Source organism: Odocoileus virginianus, chromosome 7 (genome assembly GCF_023699985.2).
Source record: "Odocoileus virginianus isolate 20LAN1187 ecotype Illinois chromosome 7, Ovbor_1.2, whole genome shotgun sequence".
NCBI classification, from domain to species: domain Eukaryota; kingdom Metazoa; phylum Chordata; class Mammalia; order Artiodactyla; family Cervidae; genus Odocoileus; species Odocoileus virginianus.
The window spans coordinates 28,377,914-28,401,953 of NC_069680.1; the positions used below are offsets into that span (position 1 = coordinate 28,377,914).

Genomic DNA, 24,040 nt, shown 5'->3' on the forward strand with positions numbered 1-24,040 from the left:
CCAGGCCAGGCTGTAGGCAGGGCCCACACCCTATGAATCTTCTCCTCTTTTGAAGACTCTGCGACGTTCTCTTCAGCCTGAATACCCTTCCTTCATTATTATTTCCTTAGATGAATGGCTTCTCTTTCCCCAAACTATTGAGACTATGAAATAAGTTTAATAGCCGCACAAAACATGACCTTTGATTTTTTTTATTTAAAAATTAATAAAGAACTTAGTGACAAGTATAATAATTTAATCTCTATACGTAATGCCATGTGTACATCTACATATGAGGGAACACGGTACTTTTTACCTTGGTTTTGTATCAAAGATTTTACTTAAATCTTTCTAAGAGAAGAGTCATCACCTGTGAGTGACAGGTTGCAGTCATGAAATGAGATTGAAAGTATTTTTTTCCTATTCTGAAGATATTTTCATTTTTAGATAGGAATTCATTTATCTTCGGTTTCCTTTTAGATTCTGAAAATGTTTTTTTTTTTCTTTTTTTTTTTTTTTGGTCTAGACTGCTTCAGACAGTGATATTACTTTGTTTACGAGGATGTCCTCTTGTTTAGACAGAATTATGGCACTAAGCAGAAAGCTGCTAACACCCTTATTTCAATTCACTGAGACACTCGGGATTCTGAAAACACAAGGAGAGATAACTTGTTGCAAACATGTTTTTATAACTTTAGTTAAAAACAGTATAAAATACATGAAACACATTTTTTTTCCAAATTTTATCTCTACACAGAACAATTGCACTTCCTTCGTGGTATTTGATCAACTTAACTCAGTCTCCTCCTTGCACAAAAATATTTCTCAATTCTATTAAGTGATATTCAAGGATTCATATCCTCGTATATCGATTCCACAAAAGATGCATGTTTTTTTCTTTTAATTAAAGCGTACATCTGCGAGATAGCTGGAGTAACCCCCAAAGAAAGCTTACATGAGATACTCCTGTCATTCTTTTTTTTTTTTCAAGCCCACTAAGGTCCTTGTAGAATCAGAACACTTAGAACAAAAAATAGATTTGCTGTTGAGTCAGAAGGAAAATGCATGACAAGAAATAGCTCCAATCTGAGAAATGCAGGTGGATCCTTTTACCAAGGTTGACCATTCTAATGGCATCTGATCAATAAGGTGTGCGTGTGAGCATGAGATTAGATAAGAAATGGTTGGACAGAGACTAGGAGACTCGGTTTCCTTGTGCGTTCACAAACGACTCAAAATTAAAGTTGTACCCCCCAAAACAAACAAACAAAAAAAGGCAAAAGAAGAAGCTTACTTCCTATTGTGAAAAGCCAAAACTTGATAGAGTCATTAATAGAGTAGGGCTTTTTATTTCTATAAAAAGGTACCTGCAAAGGTGCAAAGGAATGAGTGAAAAAATAAAGGAACTGAGATTTATATCGCAATGTGTAATCAAAAGACAACTCGAAGTGTCACGATTCATTTAGAAAAGACCTAAAAACATTTGATTCACAGCTTTCCCCTAGGTAATGTCATTTAGTACAGCTCACTAGCAGGTTAAATGTTGGTGACATTAAGGTGGTTTGTGGGTAGCAGCTAAACTAAGCACACGGTTTCGCTTTGAGATGGTCAGAACTTCCCCAGCTGTTACGAAGCATAACGAATGGTATCAAACATCTGGCTAGGCTTTCGTGATGAACAGTGTCTCAAAGATTGATCCACAGAAACACTTTCTGGTGGCAGAGAATGCCTGTGATTTATCGGTGACTGTATAATCCATTGTGTATTTCTATGTGTGTTTTCAAATTCTTGCCAGGATTTATCATTTGGCCTTTGGGTACCAAAAGATTGAAAAATGAGATCTATGAAAGCTTAGTGTCTGATAGCGCTGACCCTGTCAACTTGCAGTGATTAAAAGCATGTCCTGACTTTGGGGGACTCCTGGCTGCTGCTGGCCATTTGGAGAAGGAGCAGAAAGCATGTTGCCGGTCTGGAGATGAAGGAGATGCTGAATTTGAGGTGTCAGTGTGACACTGAGATGTCACTTGGCTTAGCGCTACAGCACATGAAGGCAAATATACATATAGTCACATTTTAGAGATTATTCATGGTCTCTGACCACTTGAAAAAAATTGTGCTTTCTCTGGAATTTGATGTGCTGAAAATTGCACTCGCACACCCCCTCCCCCCCACCCACCCCCCGCTTATTTGCAAAATTAAACGTAAAAATGAAGTCCTTTGCAAACGTAAGGGCTACTTTTTCTTCTCAGTATTTAAAAAAAATAAAGGCTTGAAAATAATTATGAGTTTTCGCCGTGTTACAGAGTGACAGCCTGCCGGTCTGCAGGTTGATAACCTAATCCTTGCCAATCTGGGGGGTGGGGCATAGAAATTTTAGGTGTCACCTTTGACTGTGTTAGGTTTCGTTTCCGATTTTACATCCCACATCCCCGAACTGCAGAGACAGCCGGCAAGGTATGACCTGCACTCCCTTGCCTCTGTGAGCTGATCTGTCACAAAGGCCTTTTTGGTAAGCAGGGGGAGAACTGGGTGGCGCCCGGCCCAGCCGCCCTTCACTCCATCCTATTTGTTTTGGAAAAGGGTTTACTTTGAACTCCAGTGGGTTTTCAAGACGGCCTTCAGACTCCAAACACCGTGAGTGTTAAAGGAACCAGAGTTTCCACCGTCCGTGCTTTTTAGATTCAGTTTTGGATTTTTGCTTGGGAGTTGAGGAGTATGTCTCCTGAGTGTAAGGCGAAGGTGCGACCTGAGTTTCCTCGAACGGATGAAGTTTCCGCAGAACTGGCTGGAGTTTGTCTTCCTGCTGCTTGAAATCTAGCTCCACACTAGAAACAAAGAGAGGGAAGGATTTAGTGGCTCAGTGTTTCCTGTCTGAGGAGCTCTCTTAGTGACAGCAGACTTGGTGCCATCCTACCCGCGGAATGATCACTTCGATGATGCTCATGATGTCATTTTATGGCTCAACGTTAAGCAATTGGCGAGAATATGTTTGAGCTCTCAGTCATTATGAGCTATCTCCAAAAAGCTCACTTTCTTCTGACAATAATTTACTTAGCATTCATTGCAAACCTCTGATGCTTTATTGGTGTACACAGTTGGTGTGAAAGCATAGACTGTTGAAACCCGAAATGTGACATGTGAGTAACCTTTTTGCTTATCAATGAACTGCATACATGTGCTTCATGGCATAAATAGTTAAGCAAAGATATACAGCGTTTAGGGGTCATCTTAGTACATTTGCAGCAGGTGCTTGGAAGCTCTGTGCAACTTTTCACAAGGTCAGAGTAACCCATTCATCTCACCTGAAACTGTTGTTAAGTGACATGACCTTGGCTTCTAGGCTCCTTTGCAAAATCTCATCTGCTTGAAAAAGTGGCAAGAACCCAAATATACAAAAATGTGTGTTTTATCAAGTGAACACCATTGAATGTCACTCAGTCGTTCTCAAAGATAGTTTTTTTTTTTTGTCAAAAACATAGTATTCAGTGAAAATAACGTAGAATTGTAATTACACGGCTGAAGCCATAAAGTGCAAAAAGTGCATAAAGTGCATGTAGCCATAGGGAAGGGCATTCGCCAGTAGTTGACAGTGTTTGTATTAGAAGGACAGGATTAAAGCGGATTTGTAAGTGTATCCTGTTTGTTACGACATTTCTCCTAATAACGCCGCAGCTTGCCTGGAGTCCTCCCATGTCTCCATGGCTTTGGAAGGGACCACTGTGGACCCCCTAACTTTGGGTGGGACCCCCTGCTCGAGTGTCACCCTTCCGTGGTCAGGCAGGGGGCGAAGGGCCCGGCCCGCTTCTGCTTCCCTCGCCTGAACCCTCCTAACTTGAGCCTGGGCGCTGTGTCAGCCAGACCTCCGAGACCTCCCCTCTGTGCCCCTTCCCTGTCTGATCTGGGTGCCCATCGAAATGTCAGTAGATTTCAGTACAGGCCCAGCAGTGATGATAATACATGAGCTCATAACATTTTATATCCAGTGGAACCGTAAACCATTTATAAACATGATATTCTATTGATTTAGAGAACCATTAATCCTAGCCACATTTTGACATTTTGGAAAGACAAAACAGCAAAGCTGTATTATCTGGAGCTTTAAAAACAAGTTCAAGACCCATCTAATGGACCGTTTTATGCTTTAAATCCACTGTTCCATTTTTCTTAGCATCAAAGACTGTATTAGTGAAAAATTAAAAATACCATCAGAGAAGTTTATGACTAGTTTTCTCTCTGCTCCCAAAACAATGATTTTTTCCCCTTCATTTCAAATGGCCTCTTTGCATTATACTGCAGTTTATAGGAAAGAGAATAAAACCCTGTGAACTCGTGACCTGCTAGTCTAGAACAGGGGTTGATGGAGGTTTGGTTCCTCTTGGGGACAGCTGTGAAAGTGCAAACCTCAGGACGCGCTGCCTTTGTGAAACAGGAGCCTTGGCTATCGTTGCAGTGGGAAGAACAAGGATTTCCGTCATGGCTTTCCTGTTTGCTGCTGCAGGGGAGCTCAGGTAAACGCCTTCACCTCTTTAAGGTTCAGTTCCGCTCACTTGAAGGGGTATAATAATGACTGCCCTGATATCTCACTGAAAAAGGATAAGGATCCCCCCTGCACCGTCTCCCTTGAAAAATAAAAGTTTCCTAAACTATTAGATGCGATTCAGATATTTTCTCCTTATCATCTGTTTGGTCACTAATTGTATAATGGCAGCAACCTATGAAAGTGTTCTTCAACTTGGACATTTAACAAAGAAAACAAGGTCCTTGCTATTGAGTCTATAAGCTATTATGGTATCCAATATGGTAGCGTAGGCACAAAAGAGTCGTTTTGTCAAGGCTAGTATTTGTCAAGGTTTAGTGCTGAAGGCATGTTCTCCAGATCATAACCATCTCAATAGGTCCAGATAGGTTTTGTGTTATTAGATCAGAGGGCGGGCGCTAGCATTTCCTGGGCCAACAGTACCATTCTGGTACCTGTAATTATTGAATTCCCATTAAGCATCTACAGTGGGAATCCTGTTATTAACCAATTTATCACACCGCAGAACCATGTAATCACAGCATAATCTAATCTGAGTTCTTGTTAACAAGATGACTCGACTTCATCTGTCAGTTGATTCCTATCTGTAGTCCCCGGTGACCGCGAAGCTGCCGCCCAGAGCAGGTTTCTTTGCGGAGGGAGTGACCTTGAGTTCCCTGCAGCGAGGTGACCTTGAGCCGGCACCTCCCTCCCCGTCTGTCTCCCCAGGTGACAGCGCACCTACTTGTCGGGCGGTGCTCGGTCACCCGCCAGGCAAACCGTGGAGCGCCATGCCCTGCTGTCGAGTTGGAACGGTGTGCAGGGCTCAGTCCAGGGGGGGCTTTTCTCGTTTAGGAGGGAGCTCACCGAGTCACCGGCCTCAAGTCAGGAGCAGACAGCTGGCTGGACAGGGCGGTGGCCGAAGGTTAATCGTCTGGCTGACTCTAGCTGACACAGAGCAAAAGGTCCCTTCGGTCTTAGCGGCCAAATGGCCAGGATAAAGCCGCACCTGCTGCTCCGGTTCACTCAGAGGACTTGGACGGAAGCCAGCGGTGGGCATTCTAGGGCACTTGGATTCTGTGCCCGGGACGCCTCCTTCTGTGTGCATGCCTCCCTGTTTAATGTAGTGAGCGGGCCGGTGGGGGCCTGGGGGGTGGGGATGGGGGCACCACCTGCTGGAGGGGCAATGGCCCTCACTTTGGTTCTGGACCCTGATCAGAAGGACGCTGCCTGTGTGAGTGGTGGTTGTGGAGGCCGAGACTGTCCAGGAGCCGGTGTTTGGGGGCGCCGTCACCGTGTTACTTTCTCCCCGGCCTGGGGCACGTGCCCTGGCTCGGGGGTGGCTGCCACTCCTCACCCCTCTGTCCCCAGACACACAGGGCCTTCTGACCTTCTAGCACCTTCTGAAGGGTCCCCCAGAGCCGTCCTTTCTTCTCCCTCTGCTCCCTCTACTGATGACGCATGATTATGAATTTGGCTCCATATCATTTAGTCTCCATCCCCTGAACGGAGCTGCTGTGCCCGGGTGAATGCCGCCCGTCTCTGCCCCCAGCACCTACAGCAGGGCCTGAACCGCAACAGTCGCCTGTGTGATGTTTACTGAATTAACACATGAGCCTTAAAAGACAAATCCCGTAGCAGCTTTCATCCCAGTTGCCCTGGGCTGCTCTGTCTTGGTCGATGATATTGGAGGTGCCCCCTGGCTCTTCCCCCCGTGGAGCCCCCTGCTCGTAAAGATAACCAGGGCTTCTCCCCCAGGCCGTGGCGCTGGAGTCCTCTCCCAGTGGAATCTGGCCAGGCTCCCTTCCATCAGAACCTAATTGAAGAAGATTCTGAAACTTCTGTTGCAGATCGCACACCAGGATCTGTTCAGAGCTTGCCACCTCCACTTCCACTCCTGAAGTTCTCTTTTCTGGAAGGGTCTGTAGTGAGATCTTAGGATGAGTGGGGTCTGAGGGTACGCTGACCAGTGGTCAGCTGTGCTCTGCGAAGGAGATCCTGGAAGTGTCTATTGAGTCCCTTCCCACTTGCCCTGTGGGCTATAGGCCCTGGTGTGGCTTTCTGCAGGATGTTGCATCTAAGCTCCATCAAGGCTGATGTGCATCCACCATGGGGTGGGACATGCCGCCCCAGTTACACATCCCCCAGGCAGACGAGGGTGTTAGTGTTCCAGTCTGACCTCTGGGGCTCTCCTCATTTCTTAGGACTCCGTGGGGGGTTTACACAGCTTCCTGCCACCTCTGGGGTCTCGGGATCCAGCCACACATGAGGTGGGAAGTTGCTGGTGGTGCCACCCGACCCCCGCAGGTGAGATCTGGGGTCTGTGATGGGCTGTTGCATGGATGCACACAGCAGGCTGAACCCTCATGCCTCCAGAGGATAAGCAGTCTAGAAGTCCTCACTCGGGACTTTCTGAGCCAGAACGTGAAGGGGCTGGAGCCAGGCCAGCCGCTCCTAACCTGGGTGTTCTCTCCTTTGGTCCTGAGTTCAAAGGCAGCCTGCAGATTGTGCTGGGTGATCCAGGAGCGGTCCCTGGACTGTTTACAGGATATGAACCCCTGGGGTCTGTTAGTGTTTACCTTTTATATCTCTCTTTTCCTTGCCTGCATCCATCCAGCCGAACGTGCACGCTGAGAGCTGAGTGGGCAGTGAAGCCGTGCTGTCCGACGTGCCCACGAAAGCCGATGGCCGTGTCTACAGGACTCCCTGGGATGTATGATTAAAGCCACGGGACACACACCTCATGTCTTTGGTTAGTCTTTTTCTCTTGAAAGTGGAAGTTTTACGTATAGGGACTTCACTGACAGAATTATCACTCTGTCCATTTCCAAGGAAATAGGAGTCTGCTCCGGGCTTCCGCTGCTCTGGCTGCTGGCCTGGGTTTTATTGTCCTCCTGGAGTCTCTGCCAGGCTTGTAGGAACGCTTCTCCCCGCGACGTCACGCGGTTCTGCAGTGGAGTGTGGTCCTGGCCTCTCCGCAGAGGCTCTGGTGTCTGCTACTCCTGTAAATACCCGAGCGCTGCACAGCTGCCTAAGCAAGCTGCTGCCTGCCCCTTGAGTTAATTTAAGGGGAAATGGGCATAGAGCATCCTTCTCTCCAGCCCCCCTGGGGGTAGCCATGAAGAGTCAAGAGCAGGCGAGTTTGGCTCCCAGGCACTTGTGTGTATCCTGCACTGGAAAAAAGTCTGAGATCTCTGACTTCTCCAACCTTGACAGTGTCAGCAGGGCTCGTTGGGCTGCGGAGCAGAGGCCTCCGTTTTTCTTTCTCTTTGCATCAGATCACCGAGTCGCCGGGGCTCCATGTGGCTCTGACTGATTCACGGTCTGCCACTGTGGATACATGGTCCCACCCTCGGGGACTGGAGCTTCCAGGGCTGGGATGTGACGGTGGAGGTGCCCCTACCGCCGGGGGCTCCTTGGAGCCACCGAATGTGCATGGAAACTGGGCAAGCCCAGGGCAGCCAGCTCGCTGGAGTGTTGGGAAGGCTGTAATCAGTGGGTCTGGGTGGGACAGTCAGCGTCCCCAGAACATGATACATCAAGTCTGATAGCACCACAGAGGACACGGCGTTGTTCAGAGGAAGCTGAAGGTCAGGCGCTCCCCCTTGCAGGCCAGGTGGAGCAGGCAGGTCACTTTTCACTTCTGGGCACTGGTTTACATACATGACCCCGGCTGTGCCTTCAGGACCCAAGACCGCCATCCTCCCAGGACACATCTCCATGTGACTCCGGGCGGTTCCCATCCAGCCAGCATGTCCAGAATCACATTGTTTCCCCGGCCTGCTGCTCCGTCCTTCCCAGACTCAGCTGGCGAGCTGGGCACCTTGGGGTCTGGCTGGACGTGCCCTTCCCGCCCGCTCCCATCTGCTGGGTCCGGGGCAGCTGCCTCTCAGCAAGCTCCAGGGACCTCCTCTGCCCCCGCAGACCTTCAGCTGTTTTCACTTTGGCCGCAGAAACAGCCATCCGGTGTGTGTTCTCTCCACCTCTCCCCCAGCCTAGCCCGATTTCCAAGTGCCTGAGCCACCTTAGGGAGACCTGAAACTCCGTAACTGTTCATCCTGTCCACCTGGGTCACTGTTGCTGCTTCCTTCCATGGATGTTCTGGACCCATCACATAGACCTGCCCCCTCCCTGTCCTGTCCAGACCCCTCTGGACCAACTTCTGGGGGTCTCTACACATGTTCACCAGAGCACTTCTGGCTCATGTTGGATCGTAGCTCCTTTTCTCAGTTCCATGAATTCATTGAGGGATAGGCCGTGTTGACTTCAGCGTTGTCTGTGGTGCCTTTAATACTATGACAGGCTCAGCACAGAATCTTGGTTTACTGAAATAGACTGATGACCTAAACCTATATCCCATCACTTCCATTCTCAGCAGAATGCTATGCTTTGTTTCCTAGTTATAATATCCATTAAAAATGGACATACGGGGACTTCCCTGCCAGTTCAGTGGTGAATATTTCACCTTCCAATGCAGGCGATGTGGGTTTGACCCCTGGTCGGGGAGCTAGGATCCATCCCATGTTCCTCTTGGGTCAAAAACAGCAAAACGTAAAATGGAAGCAATATTGTAACAATACTTTAAAATGGTCTACGTCAAAAAATAATCTTTAGAAAGTGAACATATGTACACAGAATGTGCCCATATGCTATATACCTGTTACATGTATATGGATCTCATTCTGACCGTTTCCAGTATTAAGACTATGAATATAGACATGATTCATTATAACGAACCTCTTCTGCCACCACTCTTGCATACAGTAGGTGCATGATAAAAGCTTGCAGAATCACTGTAAGGTTTAAAATACCAGAAATAAATGGGTATTCAATAATATTCTTACCCGAACTATAAGATCTATCCCCTTTTCATGATATCCTATGGCAAAGAAATTATGGTCATAAAAAGCAAAACATTAGCCGGTTATTCTAACTATACATTATACTCTGAAATAGCTAAAATTATAGTTGGACAGTGAGCTTTCTGAATACATCTTGCTCTGTGTCCTGCCCACGCAGGAGAACAGTCATTTCTTTTAGGCTTGACTGAGGCTCCACCATTGCTATCTTACCTGTGACTTCCTCTGGAGTAGAAAGACTGATCTACACCCATGCTGCATCAGAGTGCTCAAATCTGAGGACTGGCCAGGCGCACAGGGATGACGGAACTGTGTTTGAGCCTCCCATCATTTCGAGCCACAGAGAGGTCAAAGCTGAAAGGCTAAATCCTGTTTGTAACCTCCACTCATAATCATTTCTTGGGTAAGAAAGGGGCCAGATCATTAACAAGAGTGGTATCAAGCGTAACTGAGGCCACACTCCTAGCAAGTCATCAAGATCAGAGATTATATTTAGAAGGGGTGGATAATTATTAAATGTGGACTGCCAATTTGCTGCTGTTCCTGGCCTCAACAAAGAGCACACATTTTTAATTAAAAAAAAGGAACAAACATCTTTGGGCAGGACATGGATTGTAACGGCAGTTAAAAGGAGAGAACACAGGACTCTTCAAAATCATTTGCACTGAGTCCTGCAGGTGCCAGGGCTGACGCGCCCAGCCAGGTGACCTGAATCGGGTCGGTCGAGATCTTGGCCTTCACCTTGTCTTCTGTTCTGATCCTGAGGATGGACAGTCTGCTGCCCAGAGAAGAATGCCTTCTTGGGGTCACAGTGCCTGAGCTAACGTGCAAAGCAACCCAGTTCCTCTAAGCCTCCTGAGTTGAAGATGCTCTCAGGAGCTCCCCATATTCTGACATGAGCAGAGAGAGCCAAGATATGGACCAGTGACAGCTCTCAGCAGATAGACCAGAAGAACATTAGCTTCTGGTGCATGTCCTATGGTGTCACCAGTCACCAGCCTGAAGCCCCGGGCTCCCCACTGCCTCTCCAGAGATGTGATGTCTATGGGACCAGTACCTTCAGGGAAGCTGATGGGGGAGAAGTATCAACTGAGGGACCCCTGCAAACTCTAGATGGTTTCTCTTGTCATTGAGTCACCCAGGAACTTTACACATTCATTGCTTTAAGCACTGGATGCTATATCTACCCCGAAGGAAAATTTCCATGGTCATCTGAAAAATGAATTACAATGACTTGCTCATGACACTAACAATGTAACCCCTTCACACTGTTTTGGACATAGATGACTACCTCATTAATTTTGACTTTTGAGGGTCTTAAGAGGAGGGCTGTCAGTATAATTAGCCTTTCCCTGATGAATACATTTTAACTAATTGCTTTACAAATAATATGTTGAGATGAGTAATCAGTTTTCAATTTTACAGCTGTAATCAGTTACACATTAGAATTTTTGATACTAAAGGTTAGTAAAATGTCACTAAAGATACTCAAACCTAATCCTTACATACTGGGGAAAAAGAAATAGAATTCTAACAGAACAGACAAAGCTTGGATTACTGGTTTGGGGAATTTTCAGGGAGAATTTTGAGGTCTATTAAATCATTTTTTTCTCTCACTTTTAATTTACTTTATTAAAACATATTTCCTTACATCAGAGCAACATCACCTAAGGTATTATATTATCCAGGGATATCTTTTCTGTCATCTCTTCTTGCCCCATCACTCACTGTAAATTCTAGGCAAGAGCACTAAGTATTAGACAAAAGGCTAATTTCCTCCACATCAGTTCATGTTGTTTAAGAACTTAATATGCACAAGTGGTGGTAATTGAAGCAGGCCTGGGAAGCCACTTTCACTAAGAGATAATCACTAAATGACAAAGACGGCAAAGATTCCACTCCAAGTGGGCTCTGGACAGGCCAGCACTGGCCCCAGTTCTGCATACAAATGCAATCACCTCTCTTAACAATAAGACTTCATTAGTCTCCAGACGTCCAGTCCTGCTGACTGCCCTGATGGTGGGCCACTCTCACCAGCTCCCTTTTTGCAACACTCTGGGATCAGTGACATTTCCAGGCACGTTTTATGTGGAATCTTTGCAGCCTTCTGTTTTATGTTCTTACAGATGATGCAATGAATTTCCATTGATGATTTGAGAAAATGCAAACCGTTAATTCTGTGAAATCCTTGTTTCAGTCTCATGAAATGAGAGTATTTTTCTCGTCTTTCCTGCAATCCTCCAGTCTCTTTGGAAAAGACCTTGCAGAATCTGGGAGCCTCTTTGATAAGCAATTAAAGGTTGCAGTGCGCTGCAAAGTCCCCCAGCTGCTGTAGGGATGAGTGCTATGTGCTAGCTGCAGGCCCTCCCCTTCCATCCTTGGAAATGCTCTGGCTGTTCATCCCTCTGCATCCTTCTGGTTGTTTCTAACCCTCTAGCTTGGGAGATGGGGGAGGTGTTCCAGCATCTAGACCTGCTCTAACGTGGCACCCCTCCACGATGGTCCTGTCTCCTATGAGTCCGCCATCCCCGCTGGAGCATCCTGGTTTCCGTCGGCTCCCCGTCCTCTGCCTTTCCTCACTGTGTCCGTGGCTCTCGCCTTTGGAACACGAGGTTCCCTACCGTCACCGCTCTATTGTTAGAGGGCTCTTATGGTAGGGGTTCTGTGGGGTCGTCTTCAGCTGGCTCACCAATTCCTCCAGTCTCCTGTTGTCCGGGGCCAAGCCCGTCATTTCCTGGGAGTTCCATGAAAAATGCTTGCTGAAGAAATGCATACAGACATTGAATGGAAGGGACTCGAGTATTTTATCAAAATGGTGTTTGAAATTTTGTCTATGCTTGACCATCAATGGCTCATATCAAAAGATGAAAATATGATATAGACATCAGAGCATCCTGCAAGCAGTCTCCCTCTGGGGTGCTGAAAACAAAGTGATCCGCAGATCAGCAGCGTTTCCTTCCCTTTGGGTGCTGAGTAGGCCCAGGAATTCACTGCATAATTAATAGTGTCACTCGAGGTCAGCTGTGCAGTGGCCCTGAGGATACAGACAGGAAGCAGGTGTGGGCAGCCTCCTCCAGAAGGTATTGATGGTAGGAATTCTAACACTTTACAGGAAGATTTGAAATTCTGGTAAAGCTTCTACTTAATTAATCTGAATCATCATCATCATTATCTTTTAAATCTCGCTTTCATTCCCCCAAAGCCTTTGAATTGAGGCTAGCAGAGGCTCTCCTCATCACAATGCACACATTTGAATTCAGGCCATTTTGTTGTGGTGTTATTTTACGAATTTACCACTTCAGTTAAGCAGGGAAAATGGTATGTTGCATTGTTCCTTTTTGAAACAAAATCTGAACAAAGGATGAGTCATCAGTTAGCATGACTCATCAGATTAGTCTGACAAGAGACTTACCAAGATAGGGTGGGTACAAAGCATTTCTCCTGCTTATGAGCAAAAATTATATTAGTAATTTATCCTTCAAACATTTTCTGAAATAATTACAGCCTATTTTGACAGGGAATATGGATGATAAGTCAGAAAAAGTTTTACTACTGAAAACTAAAACTTGTATCTCTTGTTATCTTGTTTCATGCTGAGATGGTCTTCAATTAGAATTTCACAATTGGTCCAGATCACAATGGAAGAAATGTCATTTTAGAGGGGAAAAAAAAAATGTTGTCTTGCTAACCACCTCCAAATTCCCTGAGATGGAAGATGTCACTTTGGAGGCTTGGGTTTCAGCATCTAGAAAGCGGAACAAACCCATTGCCCAAGGATGGAGGTTTGGCTCTATGTAAATTGATTTGCCAGTATAGGAATGGATGTTTTCAGTTGAGAAATGCCTGTGAATGCCCAGACTTTTATCTCCAAGTAGACTTTCTGTTGGATTTCCCAGGTGGCTCATTGGTAAAGAATCTGCCTGCAATGTAGGAGATGCTGGTTTGATCCCTGGATCTTCCAGGGGAAGATCCCCTGGAGAAGGAAATGGCACCCCACTCCAGTATTCTTGCCTGGGAAATCCCATGGACAGAGGAGCCTGGTGGCCTACATTCCATGGGGTGTCAAAGAGTCGGACACGGCTGAGCGAGTAAACAGCATACTTTCTGTTGAGGCTCCCAGATCCATCCATTTCATCATTGTAGATCACCGACTCACGGGATTTCAGAGCTAGGAAGGACCTACCTGACCCCTTCCCGAAATCCTACAGGACTTAGAGCTCTAATGGACACCCTCCAAAGACTGGGGATGGCAGCTGAGCCCTAACCTCTTGCCCCCCTATCTAGACTCTCCTCCCAGGAAGGTCGACGTCTCCAACCTTCCGCTTGTGTTCCTGGTGGCCCCCTTTCCCCGAAATTGCTTCAAGATCTTTTGTCGCTTTGACTTTTTTCCCCCTCCGTGTCCTGTATATTTCCACGGCAGACTTGCTGTTTTACAGAGAAATACGTATCCCTGGCAGAGGCACGCATTTATTCAAGGGCTGTGTTGCTGAATATGCAGGCAGGCGGCCGCGTCTTGGACACGACCCCCTTTGCGTGTCTCTGGGCCAAGTGTTACTGGCAACACAGTGGATTCTTACATGGCTCGGAGAGAGTAATTGGTTTTCGGGTGAAAAGCAATGTGTAAATGCAAGACAGGCGGGGTCAAATTCATTGACCTCCAGGGCTCTGGGCCTGCCAGCACGCAGGTGTGACAAATTGCACCATGGAGAGACTGGCAGCTGTGAGGGCCCTCGTGTTCACCCGGGCTCCGGGACAACCACAGGCTCTGGCGTTTGAGGAGGTCTTCATTTTGAAGCTCCTTTCACCTATCCAGCCCGGAGATGCTGCAGGCATCCTATGGGAAGGACCCGGAAGAGCAGCACAGATGGTGGTCTGGGGGCTCCTAGAGCGTTCCTGAAGCCTAGGGTGCAGGCCCTGGAAGCTGAGGACCTGGCAGCCGGAGCCAGGCATGGAGCCAACTGCAGAGACTCTGAGCTGGAATCTGCCCCCTCCCGATGACCTTGTCTCTACAGAGGTACTTGCCGGAATTGATGGAGGGGCCGATGCAGTTTCTTCCATGAGAAAAGAGGCACTTCTTTCTTAAAGCCTTTGCAACCTGGACACTTCCTCTGGCTCACCTCTGAGATGTTTGCCTGCCCAACTGCAGTGCAGCAAGGTCACCTGGGCAGGTGAGTCCTTCTGCCCCATTGAGTTCTGGATGCCTTTCTGGATTCTTCAGGAAGCACTTGACATTTGAGGATTGAGTCACAGGACTGATGAATACGAGGATATCATCTGGCTGAATCCCCCCTTGTTCCACAATCGCCATGCTTTTTTTGGCAAAAGAGAACCGTGAGGGAAGGTTCCTATCTATCTGGGTGTGTCAGCAGCTGCTGGTTACCACTCTTGTATCTGTCTTTGGTGCTCTATGGCAATACAAGAACTGGATGAGCCGCCACCACTCTGCCTCCCGGGACAGTGTCACCGCCCACCTGGGGCTGGATGCTCCTGGCAAAGAGGCTTCTCTGTCTTTGATCCCCGACCCTCTGTCCTCACTTCTCCAGCTGTGCGCTCACCAAGAGGATGCTGGGCTTGGATCTGCGTATGCTGTTTGTTCTCACCATCGAAATGATGTGATTTATCTGAGTGTTACATAAACCATTGAAATACACTGGAGGCAAGAGGGAATTATTTCTGTGGGTGAGATGCTCCGGAAAGAGGAGGCTGCTACAAAGTACTGAGTGTGACAAACGGAGGGGCGGATCGACATCCAGAAGGCTCCTGAACTCAGATGCTGTCTCAAGACCATGTTCCACTGCAGGGAAGCGGGTGTGGTTCATGGCGGATACCTCGGAAGTCTAGCCGAGGTGATGGAAGTCTAGCCGGGTGTGGAAGTCTAGCCGGGGTGACCACAGGCACAGAAGACATCTGGTCCTCACCTCAAAAAACTGACATAACTTTAAATGTGAGACCCCAATTTTTATGATTCAAATTCAAACAACATGCTTATGATTTCCTTTTTGACGGGTGTTCCAATTAGTGGACCAGAAGTGAGCTTTCTCCTCTTATCATCTCTAGTGCTCAGAAGACTCTTGCTGATATCAATAACCCATGTCGAGAGTAACTGTTCAATTTTAGGGTTATAATTTTAAGTTATATCCTCTATAATGTGATAGGAAAATTGGGAAACAGTTTGATGAGTATCTGTGTCCAACTTAGTAATAATATGGAGATGCCTGTTTGAATTTGCAGCAGGAAGACTGCTTTTGTGGGGCAGTGGGAGTCCAGCTGAAATGTTACCAGCCTTCAGAGTAACTTCCCTTTGCAGCAGAAGTTTGGGTGTCGGGAAATTTTGTTTTTGCTGATCACTCTGTTGGGCCTCCCTGCTGGCTCAGTGGTAAAGAATCTGCCTGCCAGTGCTGGAGACTCAAGAGACGTGGGTTCAGTTTCTGGGTCGGGAAGATTCCCTGGAGTAGGAAACGACAGCCCACTCTAGTATCCTTGCCTGGAGAATTCCATGGACAGGGGAGCTGGACGGTCTACTGTCCATGGGGTCCCGGAGAGTCAGACACAACTGAGCAACTGAGCATGCGTGCACACGTGCTAATGGGGCATTTTAAAATACTTTCCCCACAGAGAGAGCTAAACGTCCAGTTTTTCTCTAGTCCCATCTCTCCTGGGATGCTTAGGGAGCTGATGGGTGGGTGGCGTGGCTGGCGTGGGCTCCCACCCTGCCCCGTTCCTGAGGCTGCAGACCGCCTTCTACCATCGCGTCTTTGATGATGAGGCCTCTGTGAGTAGTACATGTGTCCCCAGCGTGCAGGGGATGAGCCAAGTGATAGCGACCCCTCGACTGGGTGAGTGAGCCTTACTAAATTTTGTCAGATTCTTGTGGTCCTGGAACTCCCAGTTCTTAGGAAAAATTTGTCATTGGCCTGCATACTGGGGTTCATACAGCTTGCTGGGTGAGCCACATCCAAACAGTTACTCCTCAAGGCTAATTCCTGCCCTTGATTGTTGAGTCATTTTTAATATCACTTTAAAAAAAAAAATGTAAGTTACTTCTGGATAGATAGCTAAATTTATCTAAATTACCTCAGTCACACTGAAGAGTGTCCAGATACATTCTTCTTTCAATCACCCACAACATGTTCAATGGGTTTATGTCATCAAGCCCACTTTCCAAATCTGTGTTCACTTCTGCTCTGTTGCGTGGAGACTGGAGGCGTCTCAGCTCCCGAGCGGCAAAAGCTAACCGGTGAGGATATTTCTGCCAGGGGCTCTCGATTCTTCGTTTCTTTGCCTAATTGACTGGCTGAGTGAAGGCGTTTCATTTTATGTCCCTTACATCCCTTCACTGTTGGACTCAAAAGTTCTCTCCTATGATATGAATGCAGTGAAAAGATTCCCAACAACCAAACTTCTCCGCAGGTTTATATTCAGAGTGCTTGACTTCTCCTGCGTGGGGGCTTCATTTTCACCTGCTTGTTCATGGTGGGGAGACATCAGGCATCTGAGAGGCTGGGCCAGGGCTGCTGCCGGGGGCCCGGCTCCCTGCAGGGGGCCCCAAGGCCTTAGCAGGTAGTGTGTGCCTTTTGCCAGACTGTAACCAGGCCGTGGTTCCTGCAAGGCAGGCTTTCTCAGGCGTGGCACAGTTGACATTCTGGGTGGGCTGGCTCTTTGTTGTGGGGGCTGCCATGTGTTACAGGGATGTCACCAAGCCCTGACCTCTAGCTAGTCGATATGGTAGCATTTCCCAGTTGTGGCAGCTGAAAGCATCTCCCTCCATCCTTCCCAAAAGCCCTCTGAGAGGCAAAATCTCCCTGGGTTGAGAACCTCTACAGTGATGCCGGAGCTCCTGTCTGCCCTGTGGTTTCTTCTGCCACAACCACAGCAGTCACCAGGTGATCCAGCTCGACGTGGAAAGAGCCTGGGGCCCCATCTGGGATGCGCTTGTCTGGACTGGAGACTCGGTGGTGCCACAACTGGGTGGACGTGAGCTTTCTGCTATTATTAAGACATTTATGCCTTTTCCCTGTCTCTGCTTACTTGATAAGAGGGTGGTCACTGTGAAGATCTCTTTAGAAGGGTTTCTGTTTTTTTGTTGAGATTGGGGTTCCTTTCGGAGAAGGCAATGGCACCCCACTCCAGTGCTCTCGCCTGGAAAATCCCCTGGACGGAGGAGCCTGGTAGGCTGCAGTCCATGGGGTCGCTAAGAGTCAGACACGACTGAGCGACTTCACTTTCACTTTTCACTTTAATGCATTGGAGAAGGAAATGGCAACCCACTCCAGTGTTCTTGCCTGGAGAATCCCAGAGACGGGGGAGCCTGGTGGGCTGCCGTCTATGGGGTCGCACAGAGTCAGACACGACTGAAGCGACTTAGCAGCAGCAGCAGCAGGGGTTCCTTTACACATTCTTAGAGATATAACTATACAGCTTCTTTTTATTCTTGATAATTTGGCAAATCAACTAAAATTGTTCTTCAGGGTTAATTTTTAAAAAATGAACAAAATCATAACATCTCTTATTGCTCTCATATTTTGCTTATGAAAATTACATTTCCAAAAAGAAAACAAAAACAAAAACAAACCCCGTAGTAAGCTCTCAGAAGGTCATGATTGCATCTTAAAATCCCAAATTATTGCCAAAAGCCTAACATGGTTTTTGCTTGTTGAAAGCTCCTGCTGAATTCTTGTCACTGTGAATAATCTAAATATACTTAGGACTGAGAAACGGTGAGACCAGACACAGAGCCCTGTGGTCAGTCCGTCAGTCCTGTCCGACTCTTTGCGACCCCTTGGACTGTAGCCCGCCAGGCTCCTCTGTCCATGGGGGTTCTCCAGGCAAGAATACTGGAGTGGGTTGCCACGCCCACCTCCAGGGGATCTTCCCAACCCAGGAATCAAACCAGGGTCTCCCACATTGCAGACAGATTCTTTACCAGCTGAGCTGCAGAGAAGCCCTAGATGGGATTATTTCCCAAGGAACCCAAGTGCCACAGCCCTGGTGCCTTCGCAGGAAACAAACTGCACACCGGGTTTTCTGTGGTTCTCCTAGCACATACAGTGTGGCTTGCAGCCTTTGATCTATACCGTCTGAAGGGCTTATATTTCACAGCCATGCCGGGACACACAGTACAGTATTCACGACTATCGATTCTGAGGGAACAAGCCATCAAACTTACACCAATTTCAGAAACGCCGCTGAGATGCATTTGCAAGATACATGGGTTCATGTTCTCCCTCACCCCATGACTCTCTGCCTGAGGTTGCTTATTTAGAAGCTGCCTAGAGTAGAGGTCAGGAAAGGCTCTTGACTGTTTTCTGTCTGATGTCATCATCCCAGCGGGGCCCCAGACGTTTCTCGCATCCGTGGGTAAACATCATTTGCCACTCATGATAACAAAGCGGGAAGAGGAGAGTGTTGACATACCTATAGATAATACATGCACTGTTCCTGCATGTGTCACAGTTAGCTGTGTCTTGCCCAGTCCGATATGAAAGCCTACAAGATAAGAACAGGAGAGCATTACTCGAGGCGGCTGGTGGCCCCTGGCCTCTCTAGAGCACGCAGCTCCCATCAGGTGCCTTCCCACTGCCATCGACCCTCACGGGAATGGAGACCGAGCCAGGCGCTTCCCGTTCCGCTCTCGTCTCCGCGTGTGCTGTATACGACCAGGGCAACCACTGCGGCTGCTGTTTAAATTAAAATCTAGGATGTGGACATAACCTAGCGGATGAGGCAAAGAATCTGATTTTGTTATAAGCAAGGGGAATTGGGGATGTTTCAGGGCAGCGATATTCATGGTGTTTTAAAGAAACTTGGAAGGTCCCAGTCCCAGATCTTCTTGATCTGATGGCTTGTTTCTGTCCCACAATCTCTTTGCCCTCGAGAGGAGGGGTCTGCAGACTGTGGCCCTCAGGTCAATCCTGCTCTCGGCCTGATTTTTTCCAGCATGCTAATATTGGATTTTATGTTCGTAGATGGTTTAAAAAAATGAAAAGAAGAATATTTGGAACATGTGAAACGAAAGCTAGTGAAATTAAAATTTTAGTGTCCATAAAGTTTACAATTTTGATAGTAAAAAATGGTGAAAATTCTTACATAAGTAGCTACAATATCCTTGGTCTGCAAATTCCAGAATACTCCCTCTCTAGCTCTTTAGAGTAAAAAATGTGCTGACCCTTGTGGTAGCATATCGGGCTGCCTTGTCAAGCCTTCCGCCACCCTCTCTGGCTGTGTTCTCTGCTGAGCCTGTCAGAGCTATGAGACCAGACATGTAGGAGGCGCGGTAGGGCAGTGTTCCCCGTCCTCTCATTAAAATGATGGAACCTTATTTTGGGGGGGAGTCTGTTGTGGAAGGTTGTACAGCCTTTAAGATTTTCTTTAGTGAACTTTTTATTTTGTTTTGAGGTATAGCCAATGAACCGTGTTGTGACTGTGGACAGTGAAGGGACTCAGCCGTACATATGCAGATATCCATTCTTCCCCCACATTCCCTGCCATCCATAGCCTTAAAAAGTTAATGAGAGGATTTTCTTACGTCTTCCTCAGCCCAGTCACCCCAAAAAGCTAGTTTGGAGGAGCTTTCATAATGTTTTTTCTGCCACTTTTACTGACCTTTCCTCTCTCATACTTTTAACGTGCAGGCCTATTTTATTCTGAATAAATACTGCTTTGCACCAAGGCACAGACATGATAACCAGAACCTGTTTAAATTAGTAGCAGAAGCAGGGCTTCCATCTGAATTGGCTTAGACACACACTTTGGGGGCACATTTACATTTGGAGAGCTTCTCAACATAATAATAGTGCCCAGAAGGTTTTCTGTCAACAGGGAGAGGATATTTTTATCACCTTCCCTGTGTAAACGTCTCTTTCCATGCGTCATGGATTTTGAATTGAAACTCACTTTTGTTTTCCTCATTATGTTTGGTGTTACATAAACATTTGACAAAAGGATTTTTCCCCTCCATGCAGTGTTGTCACAGCGAGCTTTGCTAAACTTAAACTTGACCTTTGAGTTCTGTGCGTTGTGTTTATTAACCAGGTGACCACATTCTGTCCTATAGGGTCGCCATTCTCTGCTATCCATGATATTTGAGCCAGAATTGGAGACGTCCTGTGGCTGCGTTTGTGTTGACCTCCGTCCCCCATAGTGGGCACCTTTGAATGCCCCTCTGGGGTCTTTTCCTGCCCCATGAGATCTGTCAGGAGGGGAACAGGAAAGGGCTTGCGCCTCATACCTTCCCCCTTCCCTCCTGACAACAAACCCCAAGGGTACATTCTTCCTGAGCTTTCCTCTCTGACTCTAGATTTGTCAGACTCACACCAGGTTCCTCCCCGTCTGACACTGGCCTCCATTCTCCCATGCCTTATCATATGTAAAAGGCCTTTCTCCATCCCACTGGTTTTTCTGGAGCTCTATCCTAAGCTCATGTCTCTCCATGGTGGCTGTGTGCAGGATAATAAGCATAGGACTTGAGCACACGTCCTAGCAATGACATGCCTGCTGCAGGATGTGCGGTCCAGCTGTGAGGCTGGGCTGCAGACGAGGGACTGCACCTTTGTGTATTGCACTAGTGTATACTGACCACCAACTGCGAAGAGGATGCATAATAGTTGCCTGTGTGCACTAGTCACATTCTAAAGGTTAGGCTTTTAAAAGAAAACAGAGGAAATCAGGGGCATTTCCTAACCATTATTAGAGGGGCACTCTTACTTGGCTCTGCGGAAAGTCTGACTTCCATGCTTACAGAACCTTCCTGCTCAAGACCTCAGGACAGATCTCAAATCTTCATCAGTTTTCATCGGCACGGCACCCCTTCCTCGCCCAGGATCATGGAGTTCCCAAATGTCTCACTTACATTAGAGCCTGGAGTCCTGCAGTTAATTACGCTAGCTCATTTTACAGAGGAGAATACAGCAACACTTCAGGTCTGGGATCTCATTATTCTTAGACCCCAGGCTTCTGATGCTCTGTGACGCCCTGCTCCAACCTTGGGGCCTGTGTCCTGCACTATGTATAATTGGCAGCTTGGGATAGTCAGTGAATCCAACAGTGACAGGACAAAGGCTTCAGGCACCTGAAATGCACAAGAGAACTGTCTTCCAGGACCTTGGGGCTCTTCAGTGATAAATTGCTCTTTTTAAAGACCTTTCTGAACAGACTGTTCTTATCACTTTGTAAAAAGCACACACTTTCGTGCTGTTATAGTCAGTAGGCAAATAGTTATTAAGTGCCTATTAGGTGTCAGACCTTACTCTGCCTGCCAAGGAGACATTTTGGAATAAGATCGAGCCCTTGTCCTCATGAAGCTTAAAACAGAATGGGAGAACCAGATGGGTGATGCATAAACAGATGAATGAATGAATGAAAGAGTTTGGATACTGCTCTGTACAGGACATGGGGGGGGGGGGGTGGCTTTGGCTAACACACCGAGGACCTTGCATCTGGAAAGAGAACTGGATGATAATAAAAGAGCAGGTAGTCATCTCCAGATCTGGAGTTGAGTTTTGCAAACGAAAGGACCATCACTTGTGAACATCATGATGGGAATGATGTTGGCTTGTCTGCAGAACAGAAAAAAAGCCAGTGTGACTGGAACATCAGGAGCACATGAGAGAGGAGGGAGGTGAGATCAGATCATGTAAAATGGGCAACTCTTTGGACATCTGTTTTACATTTAGTGGGAAGCCACTGTTTTCTTATACATAGAGCCCAGGATGACACAGAACCTACTTCCTCTTAACTTTAACTCTTACTCTTCTCCTTCTAAAATATCATTTTCATTCAATTTCCTTTTTCTTCCTTCTTTTCTTTATAACCCATCCTAACTCATTCATGCCTGAAATACAGCACGGTTTGCTAATGTTTGTTGATTAGAAGCAAGTGAGTCATAATATCTACTTTATAGGGAAACATGTCTGTGGTCACTATTTTTTTAAAGCTAATTTAAATGAAAAATTGGTGGTCCATTAGATTCCCACCATACATGAGAAGTATTTTCAGGATCTCATTGCCATGAACTTGCCTTGGGAAGACCCTTCAAGATGTTTGGGACCTTTTGTTTTAAGGGGTTCAGATGTTTGGAGTCCAGAAAGGTAGTTCATAAAAATGGCTATCAGTGAGAGATCAGTTTGTGGATAAAAGTTAAAGTGTTGATCTTGTGTCCTGTGGTTAAGTCACAGGCTGCCTTCGGTAGCTGTTGTCAGTCAAGGTATGTCCACTGCAGTTTTATTAAACATGACAGTGTTCTTTACAGAGGACTGAACTTGTGTAATCTAGTATGCTTATTGCTTTGATAATTCATCTAATTGTCCTTGGGGCTTCCAATATGTAGGGTTTGGCTTCGCTGATAATTTTATGGTCATAAGAATGATTGTGTTGCAGCATCTGAATGGATGTGCTCTTCCAATGCAGACCAAACAGATAAGTTCTTTCTGCAGGACAGGGAACACAGAGTGCCGTCGTGGAATGTTCCTTCTCACTTGGCAACAAGTCATAAAAGCAACACCTGGAATGATTATCTTTGTGGATGGCCCTTGCCATAAAGAGAGGCCGTCCAGAGACTGAGCTGCTGGGGAAGATCCTTCTCCAGAGATGGTGTGACTAGAGGTCTTTTGTGGTTAGAAGTTTGAAGAAGAGAGAGCTCAGATCATTGGTATCAAAGCTGCAGATGGAGGAACATCTTGATCAAAAATGCCACGTTTTCTGTCTTGCACATTAATTGCTACCTTTATAAAGCTCTCTTCTGTTTTATTTTGAAGAACTTATACCTTAGGTGGGTTTATATCCCACGTCTGCCATGATGCCTGGTACACTCTGGGTGTTTGGTCAGTATTATTTTATTAACCAAATAAGGCTGTTAGTCTCGGTGTTCCCATACTGAAGTCTAGTAACAGAAAAATCTATGGGAAAAAATCCAACTGAGTGCAGAAAAGCAAGTGAAATGTATAAATTATGAACACTTCTGGTCCTCGCTTTCTTCCTAGTGTGAGCCTCTTTGGATCCCAGTGGTAAGCATGTTCATTGTACACATGTAGGTGTTTTTAACGCACTGATCTTTGCAGCACGTGCTGTTTATTGTCCCATCACAGTTAGTTACCATTTGTCAATATTTCCTGTACATGTAGCCATGCGTACTACCCGGGGAGGTGCGGAGAGAGGAGGGTGCGGAGAGCATGACGTTCGGCACCAAGGACAGCACCAAGAGTCCAAGATGCTGTGTTTCCCGTTTCTCTGACCTCCTGACGCCCATTCTTCCAGATCACGGTTCTAACCCAGGGACGTTGCTGGAACCCTGGCCCCCTCCTTCCTTGATGCCCTTTGGACACTCACTGGTCAGGGTGGGCTTTATTGAAAGGTAAAGGACACCAGACCCAAGTTAGGAAATTAATAGGGATGTAAAGAGTATGGACTTGGTTCATAGCTCACGGAAGAGGAATTATTGTTCTTGATTTCTTAAAGCAGAAGGCTTTGCTCAAGCTAATTTTATAAAGCAGTTTTGGTGGAGTCCAGTTTGAGAGTCATTTCCACTTCTGCTTTGTAGTGAAACAGATTTCTTCAGAAGACCTTGCTGTACTTTAAAGAAAGCATAACAAGTGTCCGTTACAGAAGACAGCACGGAACTCTAGTTAGGGCAGCCCCTTTCAAAGAAAACATAGGGTCTTCCTTTCTTTAATGGTCTAGAATATGTAGGTTT

At 46.7% G+C, this 24,040-nt stretch overlaps 2 protein-coding genes across 4 annotated transcripts in view; one reads left to right on the plus strand and one right to left on the minus strand.

Annotated features, from left to right (window-relative positions):
- The window catches only part of DOCK1 (dedicator of cytokinesis 1), a 545,853-nt gene that overhangs the window by 216,120 nt on the left and 305,693 nt on the right, over positions 1-24,040 (plus strand). The window lies entirely within an intron of this gene.
- Positions 176-24,040, minus strand: part of INSYN2A (inhibitory synaptic factor 2A) — a 63,188-nt gene continuing 39,323 nt past the window's right edge. Inside the window, exons 3-4 of one of the 2 annotated variants that reach the window (XM_020885156.2) lie at positions 18,769-18,840; positions 176-2,804 (exon numbers count right to left, since the gene is read on the minus strand). In XM_020885156.2, the coding sequence (XP_020740815.1) occupies positions 2,621-2,804; positions 18,769-18,840 (256 nt within the window). In that variant the 3' untranslated portion in view covers positions 176-2,620. The remainder of the gene's footprint in view (positions 2,805-18,768; positions 18,841-24,040) is intronic. The other variant, XM_070470417.1, reaches the window with a different exon arrangement.